The following is a 27854-nucleotide window of genomic DNA, read 5'->3' as shown; positions in this document are numbered from 1 at the left end:
TATATATATATATATATATATATTTTTTTTTAATTGTATGTCTACTGCAATCACATGGGAAAAGTAACTACATTTACATACTGTGAATTGTTTTTTTAATCAAGAATCATTTTTGAATCGAAAATCGATTTTGAATCGAATCTTGAGCCTAAAAATTGATATTGAATTGAATCGTGACATTTTCTGAATCGTGCGCCCCTACAGTCAACCCTGCAATATCACCACAATATCCACATTTGCACATTTAGTAAAAAAAATCGTGATATTTGATTTTCTCCATATCGCCCAGCTCTACAGTCATGTTTAGGGGCATTTTGTAACAATTGTGCTTAGTGCAAATGTGTATGTGTAGAGCTGCAAAGATTGATTGATTATTCGATTAGTTGTCAACTATCAAATTAATCAGCAACTGTAATGTACTACCTGTGAGTGCAAAAAAACAATAAAGATATTTTTGCCAACTATTTTGATCATCGATTATTCGGTTTGAGTCATTTTTAATGGAAATAAAAAGTAAAACTTCTCTGGTTCCAGCTTGTTAAATGTGAGTATCTTCTAGTTTCTTGTCTCCTCTGTGACAGTAAACTGAACATCTTTGAGTTCTGGACAAAACAAGACGTTTGAGGACGTCATCGTGGTCTTTGGGAAACACGGAAAACTGACATTTTATAGACCAAACGACGAAGCCATTCATCCAGAAAAGAATCGACAGATTAATGGACCTTCCTACCATCATGAAGGAGTAGCCTATCCACAGAGCTTCCCAATTTGAAGGGCAAGTGGGAATCTGGATGGTCTGACTGTGGACTGCGATCACCATGGCTGGGGCTTCACACACTGCACACCTGGACACAGAAATGTCAAATCAAACACCTCGCATGCTTGCCTTTGTAGTGCCTTCCATTCACCTCGGAACTCAGAAGCTGGAGCTGGGAACGACGTCGCCCCCGAGGGGAACGTTTCATTAAAACAGGGCTTCATAAAGTCCGGACCAAGGTCGGCATCCGGACCAAACGGCAAGTCAGTCCGGACCTGGACCATACCTTGTGCTATGAATACTTTATGTGTAAGTGTAACATTTTCTATTTTGAAATACATTTTCTATTGATCAATACATTGTTATATTACTGTATCATTGTCATGTTGACTATACAAGAAATAAATCATCAAAAACGCTGCAAAAAGCGACCAAAACATTGAAAAAGGGGACAAAAATGTCAAAAGACAACAAAAACGTTGCAAAAAGCACTGCAACAGCGGAAAAAACGTTGAAAAAAGGCGGGAAAAAACGATACTGCTGTACTTTTACTACATGAAGCTAAAAATACTGCTGTACTTTTACTGCATGAAGCTTAAAAAATGGACCGAATGCTTCCTTTTTTTGTTATTGCCAATTGTTGTGGATCTTTGAGCTGGAATAAAAATCAGATGCGGACCTTTGTGATGTGTTTGAGAACCCCTGCATTAAAACAAGTCGGAATTCACGTTGGGGTTCGCTCTAGCCAGGTTAGCCATTGTTAGCAATGCCAGTTGATAACACTGTTTAGTAAAACAGCGTAGCAACATGTCCACAGGTAGAAGTTGGACAGGACTGCGTGTACGACTGATTTAGTGAGACACAAAAATAAGACAGGAGTGCTAATAAACTGTATGTTACTACAGTTTCACTACTGTTGACGCACGGGGCAGCCATGTTGGATTTTGAGCTTGGGCTACTGTGAGGTTGTCCGACTTCAGGGGGCGTTTTTGACTTTGACCTCGGAAATTCCGACTTCCGAGTACAAATGGAGCGCACCATCCAGCGTCTCTGTCTCGGCCCTACCTGCTGATGAAGGGCTTGATGCCCTCTCCGGTGATGGGGGCCATGGACATGGGCATGGGCTCGGGCGTGGACAGCCAGTAGGAGTAGTCGTTGCGGGAGGCGAAGTTGCAGACGTTGTTGATGTTGCAGAACATGAAGGGCATGGTGCTGAACCTGCGCAGACAGCTGCCGGCCGAGCCTGGAACAGAGCGAGGACGAGGTCAAATAGATGAAGTGCTTTTGATGAAATCAATATAAATTGGGACTGCTTAGGTCCTGATCACAGTTGGCGTCTTTTTTTACAAGAAAAAGTGGTTGGGTGGTTTTGTGGTTTGAAAAAAACCAAAAAACTGGCAGCGTGTTGGTTCCAAAAAGCAGCAGAGGGCGTCTTATGTTGCTATAACAACAGCTACTGCTACAGTATCCAAGAGTGCTATGTGGAGCGGTGCTAACGTTAGATAAAACAAAGCAAGTTCCCCCAACCAACATTCCCTGAACATATCACATAACTCGCTGTGCTCCGACACTAGCACAAGTCTATCTATCTGCACCTTTTCATTTTTTCTTGTTGTTATGGAAACGGGGTCAGCCCTATGTTCCTACAGCCCAATGGTCCCACATTTCTAAGAATTTTCTTTGAACTGAAAACTAGGCCCTATGTTCCCACATTTCTAGGACATTTTCAACATTAGGTCTTGTCTTCCTACATTTCCCTTCAATTTAAGCCCTATCCTCCTACAACATTTTTTAGGGTTAGGGTTAGGGGGATAAAATCTGATACACATTTATGAAATGAAATGTGGGAAAATAGGACCTAATTTTGAAAAGAAATCTTAGAAATGTGGGAACATAGGGTTGTGGGAACATAAAAAAAAAAAAAAAAAAGCGCTTTGACGCAGGGCGTCTTTTTTCCAGAAAAGTTACAACTTTTTCAACTTCAAAAAGACGCCGCGGAAAAAAGCGGTCAGGACTTTTTTTTTTTTTATAAACATGGTTTACTCCATAGGATTATAATGTAAAACAGACGCCAAGTGTGAACACTGCCTTAGTAAAACAAAGACCCTCCGTACCGAGGTCCTGTCCGTGGGCCCTCTCATTGCCCTGCACGTACAGCAGGGAGTAGCCGTCGTAGATGAGGCTGGTTCCGTCGGGGCAGAAGGGCACATCCTGAGCCTGGCTGTGGCGGGTGATGAGGAAGCCGTGGGAAGCAGAGACGGATCCTGGAGGACCAGGTTGACCCTGTGGACCGTCGGAACCAGGGGGACCAGGGTAGCCACGCTGACCTAAAATCAAGAGGGATGGAACGATGACTCATGAATCAGTTAGAAATCAATTTAAATGTGTAAAGATTACAACCTGTTGAGATAAAAAAAAATAATATATATATATATATATATATATATATATATATATATATATCGCGATGTAATTTTTAAACGTCCTAGGGCGTAATCTACTTTAGATTTCACTCGTTTGACTTCAGACGTCACTACGCCTTTCTAGTTTATTTATTTGAAAAGATTTCTTTCTATTTATTCAGTTATTTCGATGTTGCATTTGTTTTAGAAATCCAATTACTATTATTCTTTTTATTTCATTTTTGTTTAAGACAAAAGAGCTGCACTCTGTGACAGCGTGGACACTGCCAGAGAAGCAACAGAGACAAGACTTTCATGTTGCGTTTGAGTACGCCTCTGTAAGCTTGTGTTCTGTTCAATGTTGTTGTAAAATAGCCTTCTGCCATCTAGTGTTTCTTCTTTTTGTCGTTTAACAGCAAATGACTGGTAATAAAAGTTGTTCTTATAAGTTATTGTAAATAATCTTTTTTTTAAATAATTTAATTTAACATATGGTCTTAGCAATAAATCCTGAGAGTAATCGTACTGTAAACTTCAAATCGTTAACTGAATCAAGAGTTGAGTTCATCGTTACATCCGATATGATGTCTGCTTCCTGTTTCACTCACCAGGCTGACCGGCCGGGCCGTTGTCTCCCTTCCTGCCGGGCACGCCGCTGAAGCCAGGAGGACCCTCGGGACCAATATCGCCGGGGGCGCCGGGCTGACCTGAGAGCAGAAAGAGAGAGAGAGAGAGAGACAGAGAGAGAGAGAGAGAGGGAGAGAGAGAGAGAGACAGCGAGAGAGAGAGAGAGAGAGAGAGAGAGAGAGAGAGAGAGAGAGAGAGAGAGAGAGAGAGGAGACAGCGAGAGAGAGAGAGAGAGAGAGAGAGAGAGAGAAAGAGAGAGACAGAGAGAGAGAGAGAGAGAGAAGAGAGAGAGAGAGAGAAAGAGAGAGACAGAGAGAGAGAGAGAGAGAGAGAGAGGGAGAGAGAGAGAGAGAGAGAGAGAGAGAGAAAGAGAGAGACAGAGAGAGAGAGAGAGAGGGAGAGAGAGAGAGAGAGAGAGAGAGAGAGAGAGAGAGAGAGAGAGAGAGAGAGAGAGACAGAGAAAGAGAGAGACAGAGAGAGATAGAGAGAGAGAGAGACAGAGATTACTTTCTGTTAGACGAGTGAAAAGGTTAGACATGATATCAAGAGTTTGATTTAAAGGGGCGCTATGCAGTTTTAGCAATTTCTTTGCTGTTTTCTCTATAGAGCGCCCTCTACAGCTTCGGAATAGATATTTGGCAACACTGTCGTAAAAACTTGCTCGGTCAGTCTGCCGTTTCCTCTTTCTCTGTTCCTCCGACAATGCTTTCCAAGGTTTCTGCTTCTTTTTTGCCGGCTCAGCCATGCTACCAGCTACCAGCCGGTTCCTAAATGGACGGATGTGTGCAGTGCCTACAGCAATTCGATACATCGCGAGACCTGATATCACGCGATCCAAAAGTTGCAAGGGTGGTTTTTCTGCTCACAGGCGCTAGGGGGGAGCGAGACGACCACCATTCAACCCGAAAAAAGTCTGCATAGTTCCCCTGCATAGTTCCCCTTTAATAAAAGTGAAAAATCATCACTAAAATTGAACAGAGTGCCATTTGATTCGATTTAGTTGTTTCATTCTTCTCTGACTTAATTATTTTGTCTTCTTAAATGTATCTGTATGAAGGATGGAGCAGCTACAACTGCATTTTATTGTGAAATTCTGTATTTTGTAATGACAATAAAGCAGGACCTTAAACAGTATTCGAACTGAACAATGGATAAGCTGAACATATATACTGTATGTATACAGCAAAATGAAAATCATAAAAATTACATTTAAACTAACTTTAAAGACAAAGAAAAACATCACTGCAACAAATAGGTCCGTCCTATTTTCTTAGGAATCTTCTTTCATAGGAAGAACTCAATTACATGAAAACATAACTATGTATATAAATGTATTTCTCAATTCTGTTGTAATTCTTCATCACTAACTGTCCCGTGACCTTCATCGGTCCGTGAAGGTCCGTTACCGGTCCTTTACTCACCCAGAAGTCCTTCACGCCCAGGAGGGCCGGGTGGTCCCCGACCACCAGGCTGGCCCTGACCACCAGGGGGTCCTCGCTCTCCCTTCACAAAGATGGGAGTCGGAGCAATGGCGGGGTCGCCAGGAGGGCCTGGAAATCAAATGTTACAGAGGAAAATAATCAGTCCGAGGTTCCACGAGACATATTAACTGATTTTAAAGGCAAATCTAAATGTTTTGTGTTGATTTAAAGCTTTAGTGCATAACTTTTTGATATTATTGAACATCTGTTACATTCAAGCCGTTGCCAAATGAGTTGCTACAAAGCTAGCTAAGACTCTCAGCTCGACACAACTCTCTCTGTATTTCTCAGTGTGACTGTGTTCAGAAAAGGGTTCATACGCATTTTAACCAATACTTTTCCATGACGTTTTCATGACTTTTCGGCAAATTTCCATGACTATGTATTCCTGAAAATGTCAGACGACATCATACAATAAGAATAAAAATCTGTGTTTATGTTTAGCCTCAGAGGTTTAACAAGAAAATGAATGACAATTTATGTTGTTCATAGTGGGATTCGTAATATCGCGCCCCAAATAGAACGGTGAGATTAAGACGACGTGAAAATACATTTATTAATCACATATTATTATGCTGTGTTAAAAAAAAATCCATGACTTTTCCAAAACATTCTGGGTCTTTTTTTGTTTCCAAAGCCTTTCCAGGCCTGGAATTCGCATTTTTCAAATTCCAAAACTTTTCCAGTTTTTTTCAAAACGTATGAACCCTGTCAGAAAATTGTGGTGTCCGGCGACCTTCGCGTGAAGAAAACCGAGTGAAGATAATGACTAGAGTCCATCATGTTTTTTTAATCCTCCGTGGCTACTAGCAACTGTGTGGAGGGGGGGGAGGGGGCGCGTGCGCAATCACGGAAGGCTTGTATCATGTGGACGCGTTGTCAGTGTTGTTGTCATTACTTAGAATTCCTCATGGGGGCGACAGAAAGTACGCACTATAGCTTTAAAGTGCTCATATTAGGCTTTTTTGGATTTTCCCCTTACCTTTATTGTGTTATATATCTTTTTGTGCACGTTACAGGTTTACAAAGTGTAAAAAGCCCAAAGTCCCCCCCAAAGGGACTTACCATCTCCAACAGAAAACACTGTTCACAAACTGCTCCAAACAGCTCTATTGTAGTCCAGCCTTTACTTCCGTGACAAACGTGCGTCACTTTGTAAGACATGTTACAATGCTCGATACAATGCTCAAACCAAGCTAGTTAGAGCGGAGGCCCGAAGATACTAGCTACTGCTATGTGCGACTCCCAACAAAGATGGAACAGAAATGAGATGTCTCACTCTGTAGCTAAAACAGAGAGCTCAACACACAGGGGGAAAAGAGGAGCTGCAGCAATGTGCAGTACAACAAAAATATGGTGTTTTTTTTATTTTTTATTAAACCATGTAAACCTATTCTGATATAACCTCTAAACACAATTATGAACCTGAAAATGAGCATAATATGAGCACTTTAGGACCCCGCGGAAGCCCTGCACTAATCACTGTAAGTGAAAAGGTGAATGTGTCGACCCACCTTGCTCTCCGACGTCGCCAGGATTTCCAGGAAGGCCGCTGGCGCCGGGGAGTCCTGGGTCTCCCTTTGGTCCTGAAAAAAACAAACAAAAAAACCCCACAAATGAAGCACGTTTGGGCTTTGCTTTCGACAAATTGACTAAAAATACAGGCTTTTTTGGATCGTAGGAAGAAATCAGAAAAATGCAGTTACAGTACTGTGGACTAACCAGGGAATCCAGGAACGCCGGGCAGACCGATGTCTCCCTTCAAACCAGAAGAACCGGGAACACCAGAGGGACCCTGGGAAGAAAGAAGACCCGACAGTTACACCTCAGTCCAGAGGTGGAAAGAGTACAAAAAATATTCTACTTAAGTAAAAGCACTATTACTTTGATGAACTTTTACTTAAAAAGGTGCAGTAAGTAAGACTTTTAAACTAACTTTCTGTCATATTTGCTGAAACTGACCCTATGTTCCAGTAGAACTACATGAAGCAGGTCATTTAAAAAAAAATCAGGCTCCTCTGGCACCACCTACAGCCTGTAGTGAGATTTGCAAAAATCCACAGCTCCCTGTTCAGATGCACCAATCAGGGCCAGGGGGGGTGCCAACTACGTGTCAATCACTGCTCATGCACACACATTCATTCTCCCTTGTGGGGGGAGGGGCTTAGGAGACCGTTTTGGGGTTTAGCAGAAAGGGGGGGGGGAGGGACTGAGAAGTTGTCGATGTTCACATTTTTTGGCTAAGTTCTGGATCTTCACAATCCTACCTACAGCACCTTTAAGTACAAGTAAAATTACCGGTTAAAATCTACTCAAGACTGGCTCCATTGTGGGTGGCCATTTGTGAGACCTATTCATATATATGTAAAAAAAAGCACCTAGGGAAGCTTTACTGTCACGCACTCAGGCTGATGCACTCGCCTATTCTCCGTTATTAGCACGGAAACTAATCTTGTTACAGTGGAAATCTAACAAACCCCCAACCCATTCAAAATGGGTAGTGTGTGTCATGGCACATCTAAAGCTGGAGAAACTTAAGTACGCTACAAGAGGCTCCCTCCGTTTTTTTTTTTTTTTATGCATTTGTATTTTTGTGTTATTGCTTTTATTCCACTTGCTTTTTGGATGACCTTTACAACATGTTGTGTATGTATGTTTCTATTATGTGGTGTGTGTGATTCCATGTTCTTTGGGAAGACACCACCCTGTTTGTATTTCTCCTTTTTTGAAAATCTCAATAAAAAGATTTGAATAATAATTAAATCTACTCAAGTACAAAGTAGCTCAGAGTAAAAGTTACTTAGTTACTTTAACAGTGGTAGTTTACGGCACACAATTTCTTACTTGCAATTGTTTTTTTACTCAGTATTGGATGTGATTTAAACTGTAGCGAAGTACAACACTTCAAACAAAACATACTTAAGTAAACATAAAAGTACAGATTTTTTTTAAAGGTCCCATGACATGCTGCTTTTTGGATGCTTTTATATAGGCCTTAGTGGTCCCCTAATACTGTATCTGAAGTCTCTTTTATATAGGCCTTAGTGGTCCCCTAATACTGTATCTGAAGTCTCTTTTATATAGACCTTAGTGGTCCCCCTAATACTGTATCTGAAGTCTCTTTTATATAGACCTTAGTGGTCCCCTAATACTGTATCTGAAGTCTCTTTTATATAGGCCTTAGTGGTCCCCTAATACTGTATCTGAAGTCTCTTTTATATAGACCTTAGTGGTCCCCTAATACTGTATCTGAAGTCTCTTTTATATAGACCTTAGTGGTCCCCTAATACTGTATCTGAAGTCTCTTTTATATAGGCCTTAGTGGTCCCCTAATACTGTATCTGAAGTCTCTTTTATATAGACCTCAGTGGTCCCCTAATACTGTATCTGAAGTCTCTTTTATATAGACCTTAGTGGTCCCCTAATACTGTATCTGAAGTCTCTTTTATATAGGCCTTAGTGGTCCCCTAATACTGTATCTGAAGTCTCTTTTATATAGGCCTTAGTGGTCCCCTAATACTGTATCTGACGTCTCTTTCCCGAAATTCAGCCTTGGTGCAGAATTACAGCCACTAGAGCCAGTCCCACAATGAGCTTTCCTTAGTATGTGCCATTTCTGTGTCTGTAGCTTTAAATGCTATTGAGGAGGAGAGAGGGGGGGCAAGGTGGATGGTGGGGGTGTGGCCTTGACCAACTGCCACTTTGCTCGTTTGAAAGCCATGATGTCTCTCTTTCTCATGGGTGGGCCAAATTCTCTGGGTGGGCAAAGCAGAGAAAGGAGAGGTAACATCGGCCCATCTGAGCTTTCATTTTCTCAAAGACAGAGCAGGGCTCGGTTTACGCCTATCACCATTTTTAGCCACTTGGGGACCATAGGCAGGCTGGGGGAACTCATATTAATGTTAAAAAACCTCATAAAGTGAATTTTTCATGCCATAGGACCTTTAAAAGTACAGACAAAAACTACTCAATTACAGTAACGTGAGTAATTGTAAGTCGTTACTTTTCCACCTCTGAATTCAGTAAAAGGTATCTTACCGGGAATCCGGGAACGCCGCTATCTCCCTTCTGTCCGGGGAAGCCAGGCTGGCCGGGAGCGCCGGGGATTCCCTTTTCTCCCTTAACGCCGCCGCTTCCTGCGGGCCCGCGGGGACCCTCGGGGCCAGGTGCACCTTTACACGCAGCCGGCAAAAGTCAAAGGTCAGGTACAGAATGACTACTGACTAATTAACACATTAACGTTTCCTCTCTTTATATTCTCGCTAGGATCAGTTTGGTTGCCATTTATCAAGTCGGAAGTGAGATTTTAGAAGTACTTTTCTACTGTTAACCCCTTGTGTTGTCTTCCCGTCGACCATGAAGTTGTTGTCTTTCAGGGTCAAAATTGAAAATGAACTTTTGGTAACACTTTACTTGAAGGTATCTACATAAGAGTGACATGACACTGTCATGACACATGAACCCTAACCCTAACCATAACTTGTCATGACGAAAACTGAATGACACTTACTAAAAGAAGCGTTATGTCATAAACATTTATGACTTGTTTATAATGTTTATGACGCGTTCATGACAGTGTCATGTCACTCTTACTGTATGTAGATAGCTTCAAGTAAAGTGTAACCAAACTTTTTTTGGCGCTTTATCCAATGTTTTTGTCCCTTTTTTCGATGCTTTTAACGTTTTTTGAAACGTTTTTTGAAACGCTTCTTTAAATTCATGGTCAATAAACCTAATTTATATGACATTTTAGCAAATATTTTAGTTAAAAAAAGCAGAAACTATGAATTATTTAGACTATGAGTTAAGATCAGAGGATGTTGAGTGGATCACAGACAGAAGTTTAGTCAGGATCCGGTTTTGAAACCATTTAAACATTCTCTTCAAATGCTATAAAATTAAATAAAAGACCCCAAATTTAATGGAAATAATCATAATTGTTTTTTAAATGTTGTATGGGTTCCGTACAACGTACATCCATGTTATTTTTGGGCAATTTGTTTGAAAGAAACCCATATTTCTGATGTTAAAAACGGGCCAAATTTGAGCAGAGGACAACACAAGGGATATGAAATGTTGTTGCCATGTAGTGGTTGACATTCTTGGCTCGTTTAACTGGAAAATATGTATTAAACCATATTCTCACTCCATAATTTAAATTGTACAGACGGGAACTAAAATGACCCACACCGTGTGTTTTTTTTCTACAATGCAGCCACTGAAAACAGACTCATGAAATAAACAAATCATATACAGTATATCTCCAGCCTTCACAAATCAGCTGCACTTAGCAATATTATGTTAAAAATAAGTATTTATAATCATTTGTTAAGTTTTAAAACACAGGAAATATCTTAGATGTCTACTTGAGTTCAAAACAAACAAAACTGAAGAGTTTCATTATAGAACTAGCTGTAAAAACGTATTATAAAAATATAATATTCATTCTGATATAAGTTGGTGTATTGTGTGACGGCGTATTAGAGACATAGCAGGTAAAAGAAATACAAAATTCTGGAGCTGGGGGAGGGGGGGGTAATATTCAAAGAAAAAACTCAGAATCCCAGAGATTTAAGAGGCAAATTTATGAGAAAAAAATAAAGTTTTGTCAACCTCATCATCACAGATGCTGCTGCTTGCTGTGTATTACGCCTGTAGTGGATGACCTAATCAAATTATATCTTGCAATTTAATTTTGCAATAAGGAAACACTCGTGATTTCAGCCCGGAATCAACATATTACATCCTGATTTGGATGAGGCGATAGCAGTGGACAGATGCAAAATAATCGCTAGTTACAATCAAATTTGACTTTATAATCTCAGAGAATATCCAAGTTTTGTTCTCGGAGTATTACCCCCCCCCCCCAATCACCCGGGTCCGTGTTGTTTTTCTAACACGCCGTCTCAGTATTGCTAGGGAACATAAAGTAATGTTGCAAGGCATCTTGAGCCCTTCATTGACGCATTTTACATATCATTTCAGTTGTCAGTTTGTAGTCAACATTTCTCAGACAAACAGTATAAACAGTTTGCAAACTAGCTTTATATCCACCAATGAGCAGGGCCACACGGAATCTGCAGATGCAGAATTGCGCGGGTTTTTCCGCAGATTTTAAACAAATTCAAATAATCTAAAAATAAAACCCGCAGATTTTCTTTCTGGATCACCGCTGAACACAACAAGAACAATCTGCAGATTCTGTTTGGGTCTGCTAATGAGAGCATTTGTCATCCTAAAGAGCAGCTTGACCTCAGAGAAACTTTTTGTCCGTCAAAAATGGAAAAGAAGAAGCAGAAAAAAAAACCCAAAACACAATTTTGCTCTCCCAAAATGGCAAGAAAACAAACACTTTTATGCAAGAGTTAGGGTGATTATGATCAATCCTGAGTGTCCAGCCTGTCCTGCGGGGTAAAGAGAGGGTAAAAAACCAAACAAAAAAAAACCCTGCGGACATCAACCCATTATCTGATTTTCACTCATTCTCACGCTCTCCATGATGTGTTGCTCCTAATTAAAAACAGATACCACAATACTAAACAATGTGTAATGATACAAATCAAGAGATCAGGGTTGGGATAAATGCATCTGCATAACAGTAGGTTGATGTCTTTGAAATTCAATATCTCAAAAGGATTTAGCCATAAAAAATAAGTGTAAATTTCAATTCTACAAATTCAAACTTTTAACAGAGAGTGTTGTAGTGAATCGACCTCAACGCTGTTATGAGACACATTAAACCGTCGCCCTTCGTTTCCCCCCCACAGAGCACAGCATGTATCAAAACCATCAAACCACTGGAGTCTAACCTGAAGGACCTAGGTTTCCCAGAATTCCCAGGTAAAGCGGAGCCCGGTTGATGGCACAGGGCAACAACAAAACAAAAAAAGAAGAGGAGGTTTAGACAAGAACCAAGCATCAGTACAGGAACACAGTCAGACTAAACAAGATATTTTTGTCTGTAAGTAGCGAGGACGTATTAACCAAAAAGGCTACTGGACAACTTTGAAAGCTTTGCTTCCGTTTGCTTGTAGTCTCATAGATAGTTGATATTTATGTAATGGGGAGGACAGCCTACTGACTGTGCAGCTGTGGATTTTAAAAAGTGATAAAAGTAGCACCCAATAGCGCTCCTGTATCTCAACATTTGCACCGAGCTCACTGTTGAGGTTTTGAAATGTGTGGCTCCCCCTGGAGGTCACATATTACGCCTACTAATTTGTGTTCTCAAATTCTTCATTTTCCATAGTCTCACTTCTCCATAGTCTCACACACACACACACACACACACACACAGAGGACCCAGCTAGTGCACCCTAAGCACGATTAAAGGGATAGTTCAGATATTTTTTAAAGTGTGGTTGTCTGAGCTATTTATCTATAGTGTGTTAGCTACAGTAGATGGCGGTCGGCACGCCCCCAGTTTGGAGGAGCAGGCAGGAGTACCGACACGGAGGGGGTTAGTGCGCTGAACCACAGAAGGGAGGGGACCGGTGTCAGTACCCGATCCATACCGCCTGTACGATCCGTTCTGCGCATGCGCATAATTACGTAGTAGAAAACTAACAATGTCCCTGTGCGATTTGTACCACGCATGTGTTGAAACACTTTACGACCAAACATCACAACTTTTTTATTAAATCTTTATTATACAATAGTCATAGCTACAAACAATCGAGACTTGTCACTGATCCAAAACCGTGTAGCGACGTCGTTGTTGTGTATGTTAATGTTTTTACTTTTAATACTTCGTCTTGACTAATAACCATAGACTGTTTATTATTAATGCGATGAAGTGTGAACGTTCATAAGTGTCCTTTTGAAGACGGGATGACAGCTCTTCCCGCCACCACTGCTGTATACCACTATAGTAGCTACATGCTAACGGCAGTAAACATGTCATCTTAGCTGGCAATGTTGTTAAATTCTCCCCAATTCCAGGTCACATTCCTGCTGAAACATGTCCGATTGTGTAGTGTTTGGTTCAGAAGCCTTTATCTGCAATTTTTGACGTTAGAAAGTGCTGCTTCGTTCCACTACAATCTAACGTTAGCATACTCATAGCTAACTATTGTAGCTGCATGCTAACGCGACATAGCGGAGCATATATAGCTAGCTATATATGTACGTATGTAGCAGGACTTCGTACCGTAAAAAAATCACCAATAAAGGCTTCTAAACCAAATACTAAACAAATACAAATACCGTAAAGTGACCGGAATTTGGGGTGAAATGTCTAGCATTGAGCTACATAATAGTTTGCTAGGAGTTTGCTGGTCTCTCACACAGATCTCATTTGTAGCCCTGTTTTTACCTGATACTTTCATAGAAGTACAAACACATGAAGTGAGAGGTATACACATGCTTAAACTTTATATAAAGCATGATTAACCTGAAGCAGTCATGACTTAAAACACCAAAGCAAGGCTTCTAGCTCAGGCTAGCTAGCGTTAGCAAATTACCTTCAAAGTTGCAAAGAAATGATGAAACGTAAAATGTGAAGCCTTTATTTAATTTGCTACGTGGTGGATGGCCGGACGACCCTCCGTATATCATTAACAGATACTTTAGGCAACTCCATCAAACACCTTGTAAACGTCATCTCTGCCATCATAACGGTCTACTGTCACTGTCTAATGTTTTCTTCTGGTAACCAGAAATGTCCAAACATCCTTACGCCAATGAGTGCATAGAGCTGTGAAGTTTGCCGGTGTTCGCGTAAGCGTAGAACTGATCAGGAAGTGTCGTAAAACACGTTGAGTTTCTGCGCATGCGCATAATTCAGCACATGCGCAGAAACTCGAATGGATTTTACAGGTGGTACAGATCGGGTACTGACAACGGGATGAGGAGGAGGGAGGAGCGAGCTAGTCTTCGTTTTGTTTGAAAATACTTTGAACGTCAACAAGAAGTAATGTCACCTAACATCGCTTAGATAACCTTTAAGTGTACGCTATATTTAGAAATTTTTCACAGCTTTACCTTGCTGCCACACTGCCCTTTACGACTGAAGCCGTTATCGCTGCTCTCTTCAAAGCCACCAGACTCCTTTAACAGAAGCAGTAATTTTACCGTGCAGATCACGGGAGTTGCCGCTGCCGCGATCGGTTAGTTAGTTTATGTTTTTGTGAGACTTTGGAAAATTCAAAATAACTTTATTTTTTTTTATGAACTAATAACTTTAAATAAAGCCCAGTTCAGTCCAAAGATTTATGACGAGACAAAACCGTTTTAGAACGCTGCAGGAAAAGTCGTATTGGTCTGAAAAGGCAGCAACTACCGTAAAATGACGGTTTTTGTCAAAGGAGTCTGGTGGCTTTGTCATTGTTAGCATGTCGCATTTAGCATGATAACATTTCAGTCTCAGAACCACTGCAGACATTTTGTCTTGTTTTTCTACTATGTGACCACCAGGGGGAGAGACTCTTAACAGCGAGTTGGGGGGAAATTTCTGAGATTTGGGAGATACTGGCTGCCATAACAAAAACATTTCAGCTCCAGTATGTTTAAATCATAACACCATTTCAGTAAAATCCATCAGAACTACAATTCCAGTATGTGACACTAAAAACAAAGCTTTAACCTTTCAGGTGAGTTAGTTATACGGTGCTCAAACTGTACGATGCTAAATGCATAGCACGTTCTGCTATGTTAGATTGGTATTTTTCATGCTACTTGTGCCAGAAAACGACTGAGTTTTAAACTCTACTACTGTGTGTGATTTATTATTATCATCATAAAACAATTTATTATTTTTTAAAGGTGCTTACTTATTAAAAGGTGCATTAAACTACCATCAGTGTGCATAGAAAGTGAAAGAAGACAGTCATTAGAAGAAGAAATAAAGAGTGAGGGGAGAGAAAATGCAGCGATTTCCCAGTAGAAGTGTGTTTCCTTTAGATCAGAGGGTGGGGTTAAACTGTAAGGAGCGTGCAGGAGACGTCTGGACGCCGTTGGTCTGACCTGCGGGACCTGCGGTGGCCGGATGCACGTGTCATCACATGAGGAGGCGGGGCCACACCGCAGTGGGTGGGGCCAAGCCACCGGAAACACAGGGGGTTAAATGTCATAGCTTCATTTTGTCACCCTGATGCGTTATCATGGAACCCACCGCCGTTCTAGGCAACCGCCCGTAGAAATACATTTCTATGGACCCGCCCTTTAATAGCATTCATGCGCTACGATTGGCCAGGCGTCCACGCCTGTGCGAGGTAACGGAACCTGATTTGTTACGGGCCTATCCACTGGTCAATCGGCTATCCTAACCTTAACTACTCAAAGTCAATACCTAACCTCAACCAATCGGGCTGCTTCGTAGGGCGGGTCTTCCCTAGAACTGCAGTGGGATCCATTAAAACGCCACCCTGACACCCACAAAACACTTTTTACTAGCCTAACACAGTGCTGGTGTGAACATTTGCATATAGAAATCTCAGATGGACCTGACAAAAAGTTATCAAATAATTTTGCAATGTTGTACTGATTGTTCAAATGGGCGTAGCCTATTATATCCCCCCAATAATGCATTAATACTTTAAGAATGAATGTAAAAAATGAATGTAAACGATTCCAAATTTGGTGATTTTGATGATAAACTAAAGGATGATGGTCTTTATTTATGGATTGACCAATGCATCCTACTACTAAGTTTAAAACCCCATTTGATTAGGTTGATACTGCTTTGTCACAAAGCTGAAAACAGGGCATTTTTTCTTAAATTGTGTTTTCACACAGAATGGCAATAATATAAAAGTTCATTATTTTCACTCAAAACCACTGCACTGGATGCTTGTATCATACTGTGTGCACGATCCATCTGAGGCGTGCGCAGGCCTGTCCACTCTTTTTTTTTTCCAGCATTGTGTAAGGCTTTTATTCTCAGTTTGTGTTGGGACAAACAGTGTCCATGCAGATGAATGATTGGTGGGACGAAAAACACGAGACAGCAAAGCCTGACGCAAACCCAAACACTCCCAACTGGACTCTTATTGTTTAAGGTAAAAGGAGCGAGCCATATCAGTACCAATATTATTACCCTTAATAACTCATGTTTAAAAGACCCTGAAAGTTTTCTTAATCATCTTCTTACTAATCATCTCAAACTCCGTTTTGAAGACGCGAGTCCAGAGTTTCTTTGAGTTTGTCTCAGGCTCAGCTGTTTCACACCAACATTTCTTCAAAATGATCTGACACACACACACACACACACACACACACACACACACACACACACACACACACACACACTTTACAGGACTTCAGGGCTGTGGAGAGACGGATAGATTACAGCTCCCTCCCCCCCCCCCCAACGTGTGATCAGGAGACGAGGGCAAGGGTGTGAGGGAGACATGAGGACGGACGGATGGATGGATTGGTGGATAAAAGACAAAACAACTGGATGATCTTGAGACAACAGAGTGCCATAAACACAACATGCTCGTTTTCTTTTTTGAAAACAGTGATTGGTGCGTGAGGAGCACCCCCAACATTTCCTCATCCGTGCTCAGTGTTGCTGACAATGATTGTTGACAATGTGGTGCTCAAACAGTGGCTCTTTTTCGCCGGTGGTGGCCGCCCCCATGCAAATCAACCGACATGGAGATGAAAGCATTCACATTTAAAGTGCATGTTTTCTGCCGTTTTGCTGTCTGGTTTTCGCTGAATGAGCCCGATTCACAATACCCATCATTCAGCAGTGCTGGTTTTTTTTTTTTTTTAGTTTGAGTAAATAATGTCTGATGTCCCCAATTATATTGTTAATCGCAATTATTTCTGTGACAATTATATTGTGCCGTCACATTTGGAATTGTTACAGCTCTAGCTGTAGGTGAGTATAGCAAACCACCACTCACTCTAGGTGTGACAGGGTTTATCAGAAAACCAGGCAGCACTTTTCTGGCAGTACGTGTGGTGACGAATACTACATCAAAAGGTGCTTTACCTGCTCGTCCAGGAGGCCCAGGGGGTCCTTGTGCTCCTTTGGGGCCCAGCAGAGCCTGACCCGGGGACCCAGGAGGGCCGGGGTTGCCGGGAGGACCAGGGGAGCCGGAAAAACCGGTCTCTCCTTTAGAGCCGGGGAAACCAGGACTGCCAGAGGGGCCGGGGAGACCGGCGTCTCCCTTTGAGCCTGGGTGAGAGATACAGTAGAGATTGTTATATCAGTGCAGCGACAATAATCAGGACAAACTAGCCTCTTACATAAGGGTTACCAGTGGTGGAGGAAGTACTAAGATCCTTTACTTAAGTAAAAGTACTAATACCACACTGTAAAAATACTCTGGTACAAGTAAAAGACCTGCATTGAAAATGTTATTTAAGTAAAAGTCTGTAAGTATCATCAGGAAAATGTACTTAAAGTATTAAAAGTAAAAGTACTCAATGAAGAAAAATCCTCCCAGTTTAGAAAGTGTAAAGGATCCAAACAGTGATGTGTTTAATGGTCTAATCATTACAGCTGGACTTGTAGGCCGTTATATTGTTGGCTAGTTTCATTTATAATAACACATTGGGCCCTATCTTGCACCCGTCTTTGCTAGTTCAAGACAGACGCAGTTGTCAGTTTCCCGTCCAGTGCCTGCGTCTTTTAAAGAGCAAATGCACCTGCGCCCATCTGTGCGCTCATGGGCGTGCTGGTCTTGCCAGCACTGATAGTAACTCACCTGGCAACCCTGGAAGCCCCGGAGCACCGGGTCCGCCGTAACCAGGAAGCCCTGGAGTAGACGGGAATCACAAGTGGATCAAATCAAAAACAAAACGTGGAAATCTTGAATTTAGTCATCTCTTTCTCCGAGCATGTTGCTGACTTACCGGGGTCTCCTTTGATTCCAGCTGGTCCTGGGATCCCGTCCCGACCTGCCTGACCCTTGTCTCCTGGCAGCCCTGGTCCTCCTGGTAAGCCGGACTCTCCTGGTCTACCGGGAGCTCCGGTGAGACCTGGTCCACCGGGCCCTCCGTCGAGACCCTTGGGACCGGGGATACCCGGAGGTCCTGAGCGGAGAAGATGGACAATGCATCAGCTTTGTTTTAGCTCGCAGCCGCTGGTCAACACAACTGCATCACTGATCGCACAATTATGTTCTGTTGAGTTGTGTACTTGCATTATCCTAAATGTTTCCAACAACGTTCAAACCCAGAGAAACCTGTTATTTTAACGGGACGTTTCATTTAGTCGCCTGTCAGTGGCGTCATAAAACCTTTGACCCCTCTGGTTCCTCTAACTTCCGTCAAAACACGGGAACCCAGATGATACGTTCGAGAGTAATTGTTAATCATAAAATGTCACAGACAGATTTACACTCAGTAATCGTAATACAGCTTTTTTACGGTTACGGAGTATAATTTAGCTATAAATAAAGCTAACTGGTCAGTCAGCGATACAAACTGAATCATAAAAAAAGAAATAATGTGGGGCAAACTGCTAGGGCTGAATCGTTCAAAAAAAACTTTCATATCGGTGCGTGACTTCGATACCATTTCCTGAACCATACTTTTTTCGATACCAATTTTATAAAATCCATTGACAAATGACAACATCATGGCACAAAATCTTTTTATTTATTTTCCAGCTTGTACTACGTGAGCCCCGACTCTGTGTAACATAGAGTTCTTCCTGCGTGTCTCTATGACCTGCAACGTCAAACCCAGTTCAGACCAAAGATTTGCGACGAGACAAAACCTTTTTAGAACGTTACATCGGTCTGATTCTCCAGGGGCTGGTTTTAGAACGTGAGAGACGTCAGCTGTTCCAACTGCCAATAGAGGAGTCAGCTGGTCAAGTTTTTAAATGGAGGCTCAACGAGCGCCTGCGAGTAGGTACGCGGTGGAGCGAGCTAGAGAGTGACTGAAGAGAGCGAGCGTCGATAAACCAAAGCCGTGAATCAGAGAAATAAAACGTTTCCGCTGATTCATCACTAGAAATGTATCTGTAGCAAGCATCTCACTACCACTAATGTTATCCACATTCATATTTAGACGCAACAAAGGATGCATCCAGCTCGGAAATTAGAAAAGAAGTACAAAGAGGCGTTGTTATGGAGACGATACACCGTCTCATCTCGTCGCATTGGTGTGAACTGGCAACTTTCAGAACGCTGCAGACCGGCTCGTTGCAAGTCGCTGCAAGTTTCAACTCGTCTCGTCGCGAGTCTTTGGTCTGAACTGGGCTTATATTAGATCTTGGTAGAAGCATGCTGCGTTTTTATTGGCTCACTGATGCTAATGAGATTTGCTCCTTATTGAAGGTACTGAAATGGTATTAAATGACAAGGCATTTTTCAATACTCGATATTAAGGAGACAATTCGGACGGCACCTAAAAAGTATTGAATTCGCTACCCAGCCCTAGAAACTGCTAGCCTAGAAATCTAGACGCACCCTAGATGCAGCAAATGTAATTTGCAGCCAGGGTCGTCTAGCAACTCTCTGTTGGCTTGCAAGCTGGAAAAACTCTAGGCAGGCCAATCACAGCGTGTATAGAGTCGGTGGGCGGGCTTAACATAAGGACGGCAGAGTTTCGACGATTCCGCGTGAATTCCCTGCTACTTGAAAACAAAGACGATGGCTGCTGCTGCTGGCGAACAGCGGTCTTTGGAATCGGCTTTTGGCCGCGACTCTGGAAGACTTGGAGTTAAGCCCTGAAGTCATTCTTAAAAAAGGAAGATGTGTTTGGAGTTTTGCCGACCGGATACGGCAAAAGTTGAATCTATCAACTAGCTCTGCTACCTTCTTCGTTGCTCTGCCTGGTTGTAGCTCTATCCTATTGCGTGCAGAGGGAATTTGAAAGACAACCGTTTATCCCGCCCCTCGGATTGAGCCCTGCCAATGGTGAGTTCCCAGACCCAACATCTTGATGTGGGTCTGGCTTGTCAGGCTAAAAAACTGCAGCTATTTTCATTAGAATGACATTTAACATTACTAAACTTAACGTGAATAAAACTTGAATGGATAAACTTGAACAGATTGCAGCACTGAACAGATACTTTTTAATCGGCAATGGTGTTTAACAATGAAGACAACAACTCCCATAATGCCATGCAACTTCACAGCATCATCAAAAGTCTGTGTTTATGTACATCCATTGGTTTGATTAAACAGCCCTAGCGGAAGAAAGTGACATATTGTACGTTTAAAGTATTAGCAGAGAACATGATGTCTGTACGGTCTTTGGTGTTTTTTGCCCCCAACGTCTCCTCCCAGGCAGCGCGGCTATGGTTATGTTTAGGGTTAAGGTTAGGGTTAGCTGCCTGGAAGGTGACGTTGGAGGCAAAAAACACCATCAAGCTGTCTGTACTCCTGTGGATCTTTCTGAAACCCGCTGGAGTCAAACCTCAGACTCACCTTGTAGTCCTGGGATTCCGCTGTCGCCTTTGGGACCAAGCCCTCCTGGTAACCCTGGGAGACCGGGGGATCCTGCAGTTCCTTTAAGTCCTGGACTTCCTGGGAAACCTGGCTGACCTGGTTCACCCTTTGAGAGACAGAAAAAATGCTCTCTGTTTATATTATTTTCCACCACGCACACAGCGACAAACACAAATCAACAGAGAACTCTGTAATGAAACATTATCAACAAGTGTGTTGAAGCGGCTCTGTTGTAAAGGCTAATGGTGCTCGGTTAGCACAATGACATTGTGTTAGAAAGCACGATTCGGAAACGATTTGTCATAAACTAAGTAACACTAACAATAGTGTTAGCGACGATGCTAACGGCATTGATAACTAAGCCAAACGTGCTGCCACTACTATTTTAGTGATTTAAAAGCAACCTGTTTCTTGCAGATTGTCACGTTACTGAGAATGCAGCTGTTAGAAAATAATATATAAGTAGAAGCTAACTCTGACAGCTGTAGGGCAGCTAACATTAACTTTAGCTGTCTCCATGAAGCTCCCGGCTAAGCTCCTATAACTCGCGACGCAGTTAGGAAACCAGAGCGAGCTAACTATTGATAACATAAGCATTTTGGCTCACTAGATGTCGATTTTAAAATCATGTTAAAACTATGTCCTTAATTTCTTCCGATTTCCAGCCGCAGCCTGTCACTCCCCCCTTTACTAACGTTACTCGGTACGTAACGTTAGCTCACAATGCCTTGTGTTTCTCACTCCCGTAACTTATTGTTCATCAGAAGTGACATAAGAAGAGGGAGATTAGCTAACGTTAGCCAACCTAAAAAAAAATCACTAGTAGAATAGTATTGATTTTTTTTTTTACTATTCACATTATATTTGACTTTCTGAATTCGTTCCAACAGCCCTAATTGTAATGTAATGTAATGATAATAAAGAGCCGTGGTTTACTTCATAGGCTGTGTACCTGCGTTATTACATTATCTGGGTCACATAACAGTGATATAACCAAAAGATGGATCCTGGGATTCATTCAAAACTTTCATTTGTTTAAAAAAGTAATCCATAAATAAATATTTTTAGATTTGACTGAAAGAGACAATTATATTGGTAATCGCCATTATTTCAGAGCCAATTAATTGTACAGCACAATTTGGAATTGTTCCAGCTCTACACTTTGAAGCTTTTCTGAAGTAAGACATGTCAGTGTTTGAGTCGTGTCTGTACCTTGGGTCCGGACAGTCCGGGTGGTCCGACTCCAGCAGAGCCTGGTTCACCTTTGGCTCCAGGGAAACCGGGTCCTCCTGGCTGTCCAGGGGATCCAGGCCGACCTGGCTGACCTGATAGACCCTTCTGCCCTGACGGTCCTGTGACATCATCAAAGCGTGACATCAGCATTCATGAAAAAGAAATCAGGGCCATGTTCAGCCCCGGGAAAAAAACGTAGCAACACGTTTTTCTGGACTGAAACGGAGGTGCGTTAAACACCCTGTTGTGTGCACAAGTGCCCCGCCTTTTTATTACCACAAGTTTACAGACATGTCTCTGCTGATTGGGTATCACCTGGGACACAGCCAATAAACGAGAGACACGCCCACCAAACGAGAGAAAACATAACTCAAAGCCGTTGAACACTGTTTCACACCGTTACGAGGAAACGTGTCGTTCAATCAAGAAACCGTCGCAAAACGGTGCACAAATGAGCATTCACACACGCTGGGAATGTGCGTGCTGGCAGAGCTTCAAAATTAACTTTTTTGATCACCAGCCAACATGGCTAGTAGATTTTTAAAGTTACCAGCCAATCAGATTTGCCACTAGCCACGTTTGTTTGTTTTCTGACATACTTTACTTTAATTTCAGCTTCTCTGGTTTGTTTGGCTCGGTTCCGTTTGTCTTCTCCGTTATGAGCGTAGCTCGTAATCGATACCACGCACGCTTGGCACGTAGCCAACGGGTGTCTGACGCGTCAGGACTTAGTGTTCATGGGAAATGTAGGATTAGTTCTACAAGCACTGTTGCACATAAGCACTGTTTGAACAAAACAGATAAAAGACTATGTTTCCAAGCCAAAGACACACAAAAACACCCACATTTTTTGGCGGTAAACAGACCAATCTGGCAACACCGACTTGTCGCATTGTTTCTGCAGCCGGCCGATTCAAACAAACGCTTCGATTTGTTCATCGGCGGCCAAATTGGCTAGCAACTTTACAACGTTACCCGCCAACGTTCATTTTCACCCGCATATGACAGGTTGGCGGGTATCAATTTAAAGCCCTGCGTGCCGGTGTAAACAGGAAGTAGACTGTCTGACGTTACTCAGCGATTCAAAGTCATAGATGCATAAGTTGAAAATACAGAAAGTCCTTTGGAGAAAGAACAACAAAGGTGAAAAGTAAGAGCAGGGATTTATTAGCTTGGAGCGACGACGGGGTGGAATGGTTACTGAGAGGTACTGATAAGACTGACGTTTTCCAAAGGTCTCCGTTTATGTCCGTCCAGACTACAAAGCAACCTCTGAGTTTTCAGACCAAAACGGGGGCAGCAGTGTTTCCAAATGTCTCTGTTTTTTAAACCAAAACATGGTTGTGTGAATGTAGCCTCAGTGACCAAGCATCCGCTATGAGTTCAAACCCACCTGGAAATCCCATTTCTCCCATTGCGCCTTTTGCTCCTGGAAGCCCAGGACCCCCGGGGCCTCCGGGGATGCCGGGATCTCCTTTGGGACCTGCAACACAGCGGAAACAGCCCGTTAGGAATCCCTTCGCACAAGTAAGCGTGTATTCATGTATGTGTGCATGGGTGTGTGTATGTTGGTACCTGATGGTCCGGGGAGTCCGGGACGTCCGTCTGATCCTGGCAGCCCGGGGTCACCGGGGAGACCGGCGACGCCTTTCTGACCTGAAAAACCTGGTCCACCTGTAGAATACAAGCATTGTGTATTTCATTATACAGTGGGTAGTTACTGAATACTTTATTTATACTATACTTTATACTTTATCTGCCCATTGCGCATACTATACATGTAAATATTTTTGCCATTCTGCACTCAACCCATTCAGCCTCCTTTTGTCTTATACAAAACCGCTATTTTGTATATATTTGTTTCTGTAGTTATTGTTTATTTCTTCTTAATGCTTAATATGTCTGTTTGTGTATGTATGCACCAATCACCAAGGCAAATTCCACCTAGGTGTAACTCTCTGTGGCATTAAAGTCCTTTCTGATTCTGAAAATGTGTTTCCTATTCACAAGGTCCCTGTGATTCAATATCGATTCGCTCAGGGATATTTCAGTTACAATACCAATTTGCTTGGTATGAAAGATATTTTCATAGAAGTAAGGGCACGTCGGGCAAGTAAATACAACAACGCGCTTGTATGTTTGACTAGCGGCTGTCTTGTAAGAAGAAGATGATGATGGCTGTGTATGAGCTGAAGCAAAAGTGTGTTTCAGGCATCGTGATAGAAGGATTCTTCCCTGAGTGGCAGTAGAGGATATCGATGAAAAGACTACAATGTTTTGTGAAGTTCGCCGCAAGTTCGAGTCCAAGGCAGATAAAAGTAGATAGTTTTTCACTTGCTTAATACATTGAACCCTGTTGGACAAGGAACCCTCTAACCTGGAGCATTATTAAAATATTTATGTTGTCGTTAAGAATGAACCCAAAGCACTGGCGTTCTAAACTCTGGTGGATTCATGAGGACTATGGTTAACGGCTCCTCAGATCTCTGCAGGGTAAATCCAGACAGCTAGCTAGACTATCTGTCCAATCGGAGTTTTCTCTCGCACAAATTTTTTGCAGCGGCTCTGTGCGGAGTTTAGCGCCGCCCATGACGATTCTGATTGGTTTAAAGAAATGCCATTAAACCAGAGCATGTTTTCCTCCCATCCCGGAATGCTGTGTGCAGTAGCCAGACCCTCTTTCAGCGCGCTTTGGAGGAGGGTCTGGCAAAGCGAGACCAGGGGGGTTGTAACCCCCCACACCCCCTGTAAATTACGCCTATGAGAGACGGTATACCTAAAGCCGTACTATCTCTGAAAATGGCCATGCCAGTTTTTTCCCCTTAGCCAAAATGTTGCCTAACTTTGGAGCATTATTTAGCCTGACATGGGTTCCCTAGATCGTCTGCAGTGGTTTCACTCGATACCAATATCTTCAGTCTAGCTTTAAAACAGAGCCTCTTTAAAGATCGATCTCTGGAATTTTATAAATCCATATCAGATCATTCAAATGAAGATCGATTTGAAACGGAAAATCGACATTTAAAAAATAAAAAGCTATATTTTCGACCGTACCTGATAGTCCAGGTTCTCCTTTGTCTCCCTTTATGACCTGTGAGGGGTCGCTGCTTCCTGGGGGTCCCTGGATGCCGGGTTCTCCTCTCTCTCCTTTACCCCCTGGGCCGCCGGGTCCACCGTCTCGGCCTGGGAATCCAGGTTCACCTGGAGAGAAGAAACGGGAGAATCAGTTTAGTGGTCGTCAGCGAAGTACTTTGTTTCTTTATTCTCTTTAAAAGCTTTCATTAACTGCTTTTAGGTTTCTTTTTTGTGTTATATCAACAACATAAATTACAAAACAAAACATGTAGTTATGGCTGCAACTAACGATGATTTTCATCGTTGATTAATATGTCGATTGTTCTCTGGATTAACAGATTAGTCGTTTGGTCTATAAAATGTCAGAAAATGGTGAAAAATGTGGATCAGCGTTTCCCCAAAAGCCCAAGATGACTTCCGCAAATGTCTTGTTTTGGCCACAACTCAAAGATATTCAGTTTACTGTCACAGATTTTTGACTTCATAAAAAATGTCTGAAACCGATTAATCAATTATCAAAATAGTTGTAGATTAATTTAATATGTGACAACTAGTGGATACATCTTTGCATTTCTACATTTACTTAAATAATGAGTCATGAATTTATCCTTTAAAATGCATTTTAATATGCTTTCTCATGGAATAAAAAATCTAAACCTGTGTTTACAAATGTTAAAAATTGAGTAAAAGCTTGTGTCAGCTTTTTTCCCATTAACATACCGTTTTCTTGTATTAAAAACACTACAGAAATAAGATAATAAAAAGTGGGGAACATAACTTGGGACCCGCTGTGGGTGATGTGTGCTGTATGTAAGAGTTACGAGTGAACACCTTTAGGTCCGGGACCGCCGGGTCCTCCTGGTCTTCCTGATTCTCCAGAAGGTCCTGGAGATCCCATGGGGCCCATGTCTCCTTTAAGACCTGCAGCCAGTCGGACGTTACAGAGGAGAGAGGGAAGTTAGAACAGAAAATGAACAAAATTACCAAGACCGTCATGTAGTCGGTCATATCTTAGTCTGGACCGACAACACTTCATTTCCAGGATAATCGCTGCCGGATGTTTTGAGCTAAGTGTTGCCGTTGTCTAACTCCGTTTTCTTCGGGAAACAACAACAACTTCGAGCTAGCAAGCTACACGCTGAAAATGGCAAGTGTTGGAGAAAATTTGGATTGTGCAACAAGGCAGGCCTGCTTGGTTCTTTTGGGGAATGATTTAAAAGATTTATAAAGAATATGTTCACGGCATTTCCTCTCTAACTGGGACGTTTTGGGACCGGTTGGTGGGATTGCTGTGGACGAAGTACACACGGAGATACACTGGTAAGAGCTAATGGGCAGCATGGTGGCCCAATGGTTAGCACAGTCTGTGGTCTCACAGCAAGAAGTTTCTGGGTTCGAATCCAGGTCATTCCAGGCCTTTCTGTGTGGAGTTTGTATGTTATCCCCATGTTTGCGTGGGTTTCCTCCGGGTGCTCCGGTTTCCCCCATCATCAAAAAAACATGTACTAGGTTCTCCAGTCAGTGCCCTTGATCAAGGCACTGGCTCAGATCTGGAGTTGGTCCCCAGGCGCTGTAAGTTTAACCATGTATTTAATATCGTATGTGATGTTTTCTTTTGCGAGGTGCAAATGTTCCACAAAAACAAGTTCCTTCCGGAGCCTATTTTGCGGGACGGCCGTCTGGAGCTTAGCGGCGGCCAAGACGATTCTGATTGGTTTAAAGAAATGACAACAACCCAGAGCGTTTTTTTCTCCTCTCCCAGAATGCATCTGTGGTGTAGCCAGACTTTACTCCGCAGCGCTTTGGAGATAGAGCTGGCAATGCGAGACTGGTCATATCTCAACAGCCAGCACTCAGCTAGACAAACAACTGCTAGTTAACCAAAACTAGCCATCTTGGTAGCTGGCTAGCCATGACTAAAAATGATACTGAGGTTTTCTTTCTATATTCTCAAAGCTGTGGATGAGGCAGTCGCATCATCAGAAAGCCAGTAGGCCTGTGGCATTTACAGTTAGCTACTGAGTCCCGATGACCGTAGAATAATCATGTTAGCAGTCGTTTTTACCTGGCAGTCCAGGCAGGCCGTCCCGTCCAGGTCCTCCAGGGGGTCCTGGAGTTCCAACTGGTCCTGGGGAACCTGGGAAACCGGGACTTCCTCTGTCTCCTGGCAAACCTGGAATATCTAGACCTGGAGGGCCAGGGTCTCCCTTCTCTCCGTTTGATCCAGGGAATCCTGTTTAATTTAGTTTAGTTGAGTTTATTAGTTTACACATGAACAAATACTACAGATTAATATACACATAATCAATAAAAGATGTGATGGAGAGATGCAAAAAAAAAAAAAAGTAATCTGGGCACTCTCAATGCATACTCCAATTAAAATAGAAAGAAACTAAAATACTGAAAAGAAAGAGAAAAAAAAAAAAAAAAAGCCAAAAACTGAAATAACACACAAAATCTAAACAACAGAATAAATACAAAAGGTAAAATAATATTAGGAGTTACACTGGTTGTTTTCAAAGACATTCCATCTTGCAATGATGATATCAAGATTACTGTATATTGTCTGGATATAGAAACTGAATGCAATCTGGGCGTTATTCCCCAAACAACTAAATAATATATGAATAACAATAGTTAAATCTGGTCTTAAGACATATGCCCAATACAGTCAAGATGTAATCAATCGCGTGTGTTTGCATTGGACAAAGCAGCGGATCATTAAAAACAAAAGGTATCCACACAAAATAAATGGAGTCTTAATACCTCAAATACTGTGCATTTCAAAGGCCCCATATTGTAAGAAAGTGAGATATCCATTTCTTCTTTGATTATAAAGCAGGTCGAGGTGCTGTGTAAATACTGTGAAAGTATCAAAGGGCTCAGTCCACAGAGAAATGCACACGGCCCGTATTCAGGGTTG

The 27854-nt window shown here is 42.2% G+C and overlaps 1 protein-coding gene across 1 annotated transcript in view; it reads right to left on the bottom strand.

The window, feature by feature from the left end:
* Positions 1–27854, bottom strand: part of col4a5 (collagen, type IV, alpha 5 (Alport syndrome)) — an 85597-nt gene that overhangs the window by 2457 nt on the left and 55286 nt on the right. Inside the window, 18 exon segments of the mRNA XM_078275672.1 lie at positions 731–845; positions 1823–2000; positions 2872–3084; positions 3768–3866; positions 5208–5336; positions 6782–6853; positions 6990–7062; positions 9306–9439; positions 17209–17394; positions 17927–17977; positions 18075–18254; positions 20603–20729; positions 21836–21975; positions 23250–23339; positions 23432–23530; positions 24911–25057; positions 25763–25852; positions 26997–27164. Coding sequence (XP_078131798.1) covers positions 731–845; positions 1823–2000; positions 2872–3084; positions 3768–3866; positions 5208–5336; positions 6782–6853; positions 6990–7062; positions 9306–9439; positions 17209–17394; positions 17927–17977; positions 18075–18254; positions 20603–20729; positions 21836–21975; positions 23250–23339; positions 23432–23530; positions 24911–25057; positions 25763–25852; positions 26997–27164 — 2291 coding nt within the window.

The sequence above is a fragment of the Sander vitreus genome, chromosome 19, assembly GCF_031162955.1.
Source record: "Sander vitreus isolate 19-12246 chromosome 19, sanVit1, whole genome shotgun sequence".
NCBI lineage: Eukaryota > Metazoa > Chordata > Actinopteri > Perciformes > Percidae > Sander > Sander vitreus.
Note: the sequence above shows the minus strand (reverse complement) of the source record. Positions and strands in the feature narration are given on the sequence as shown.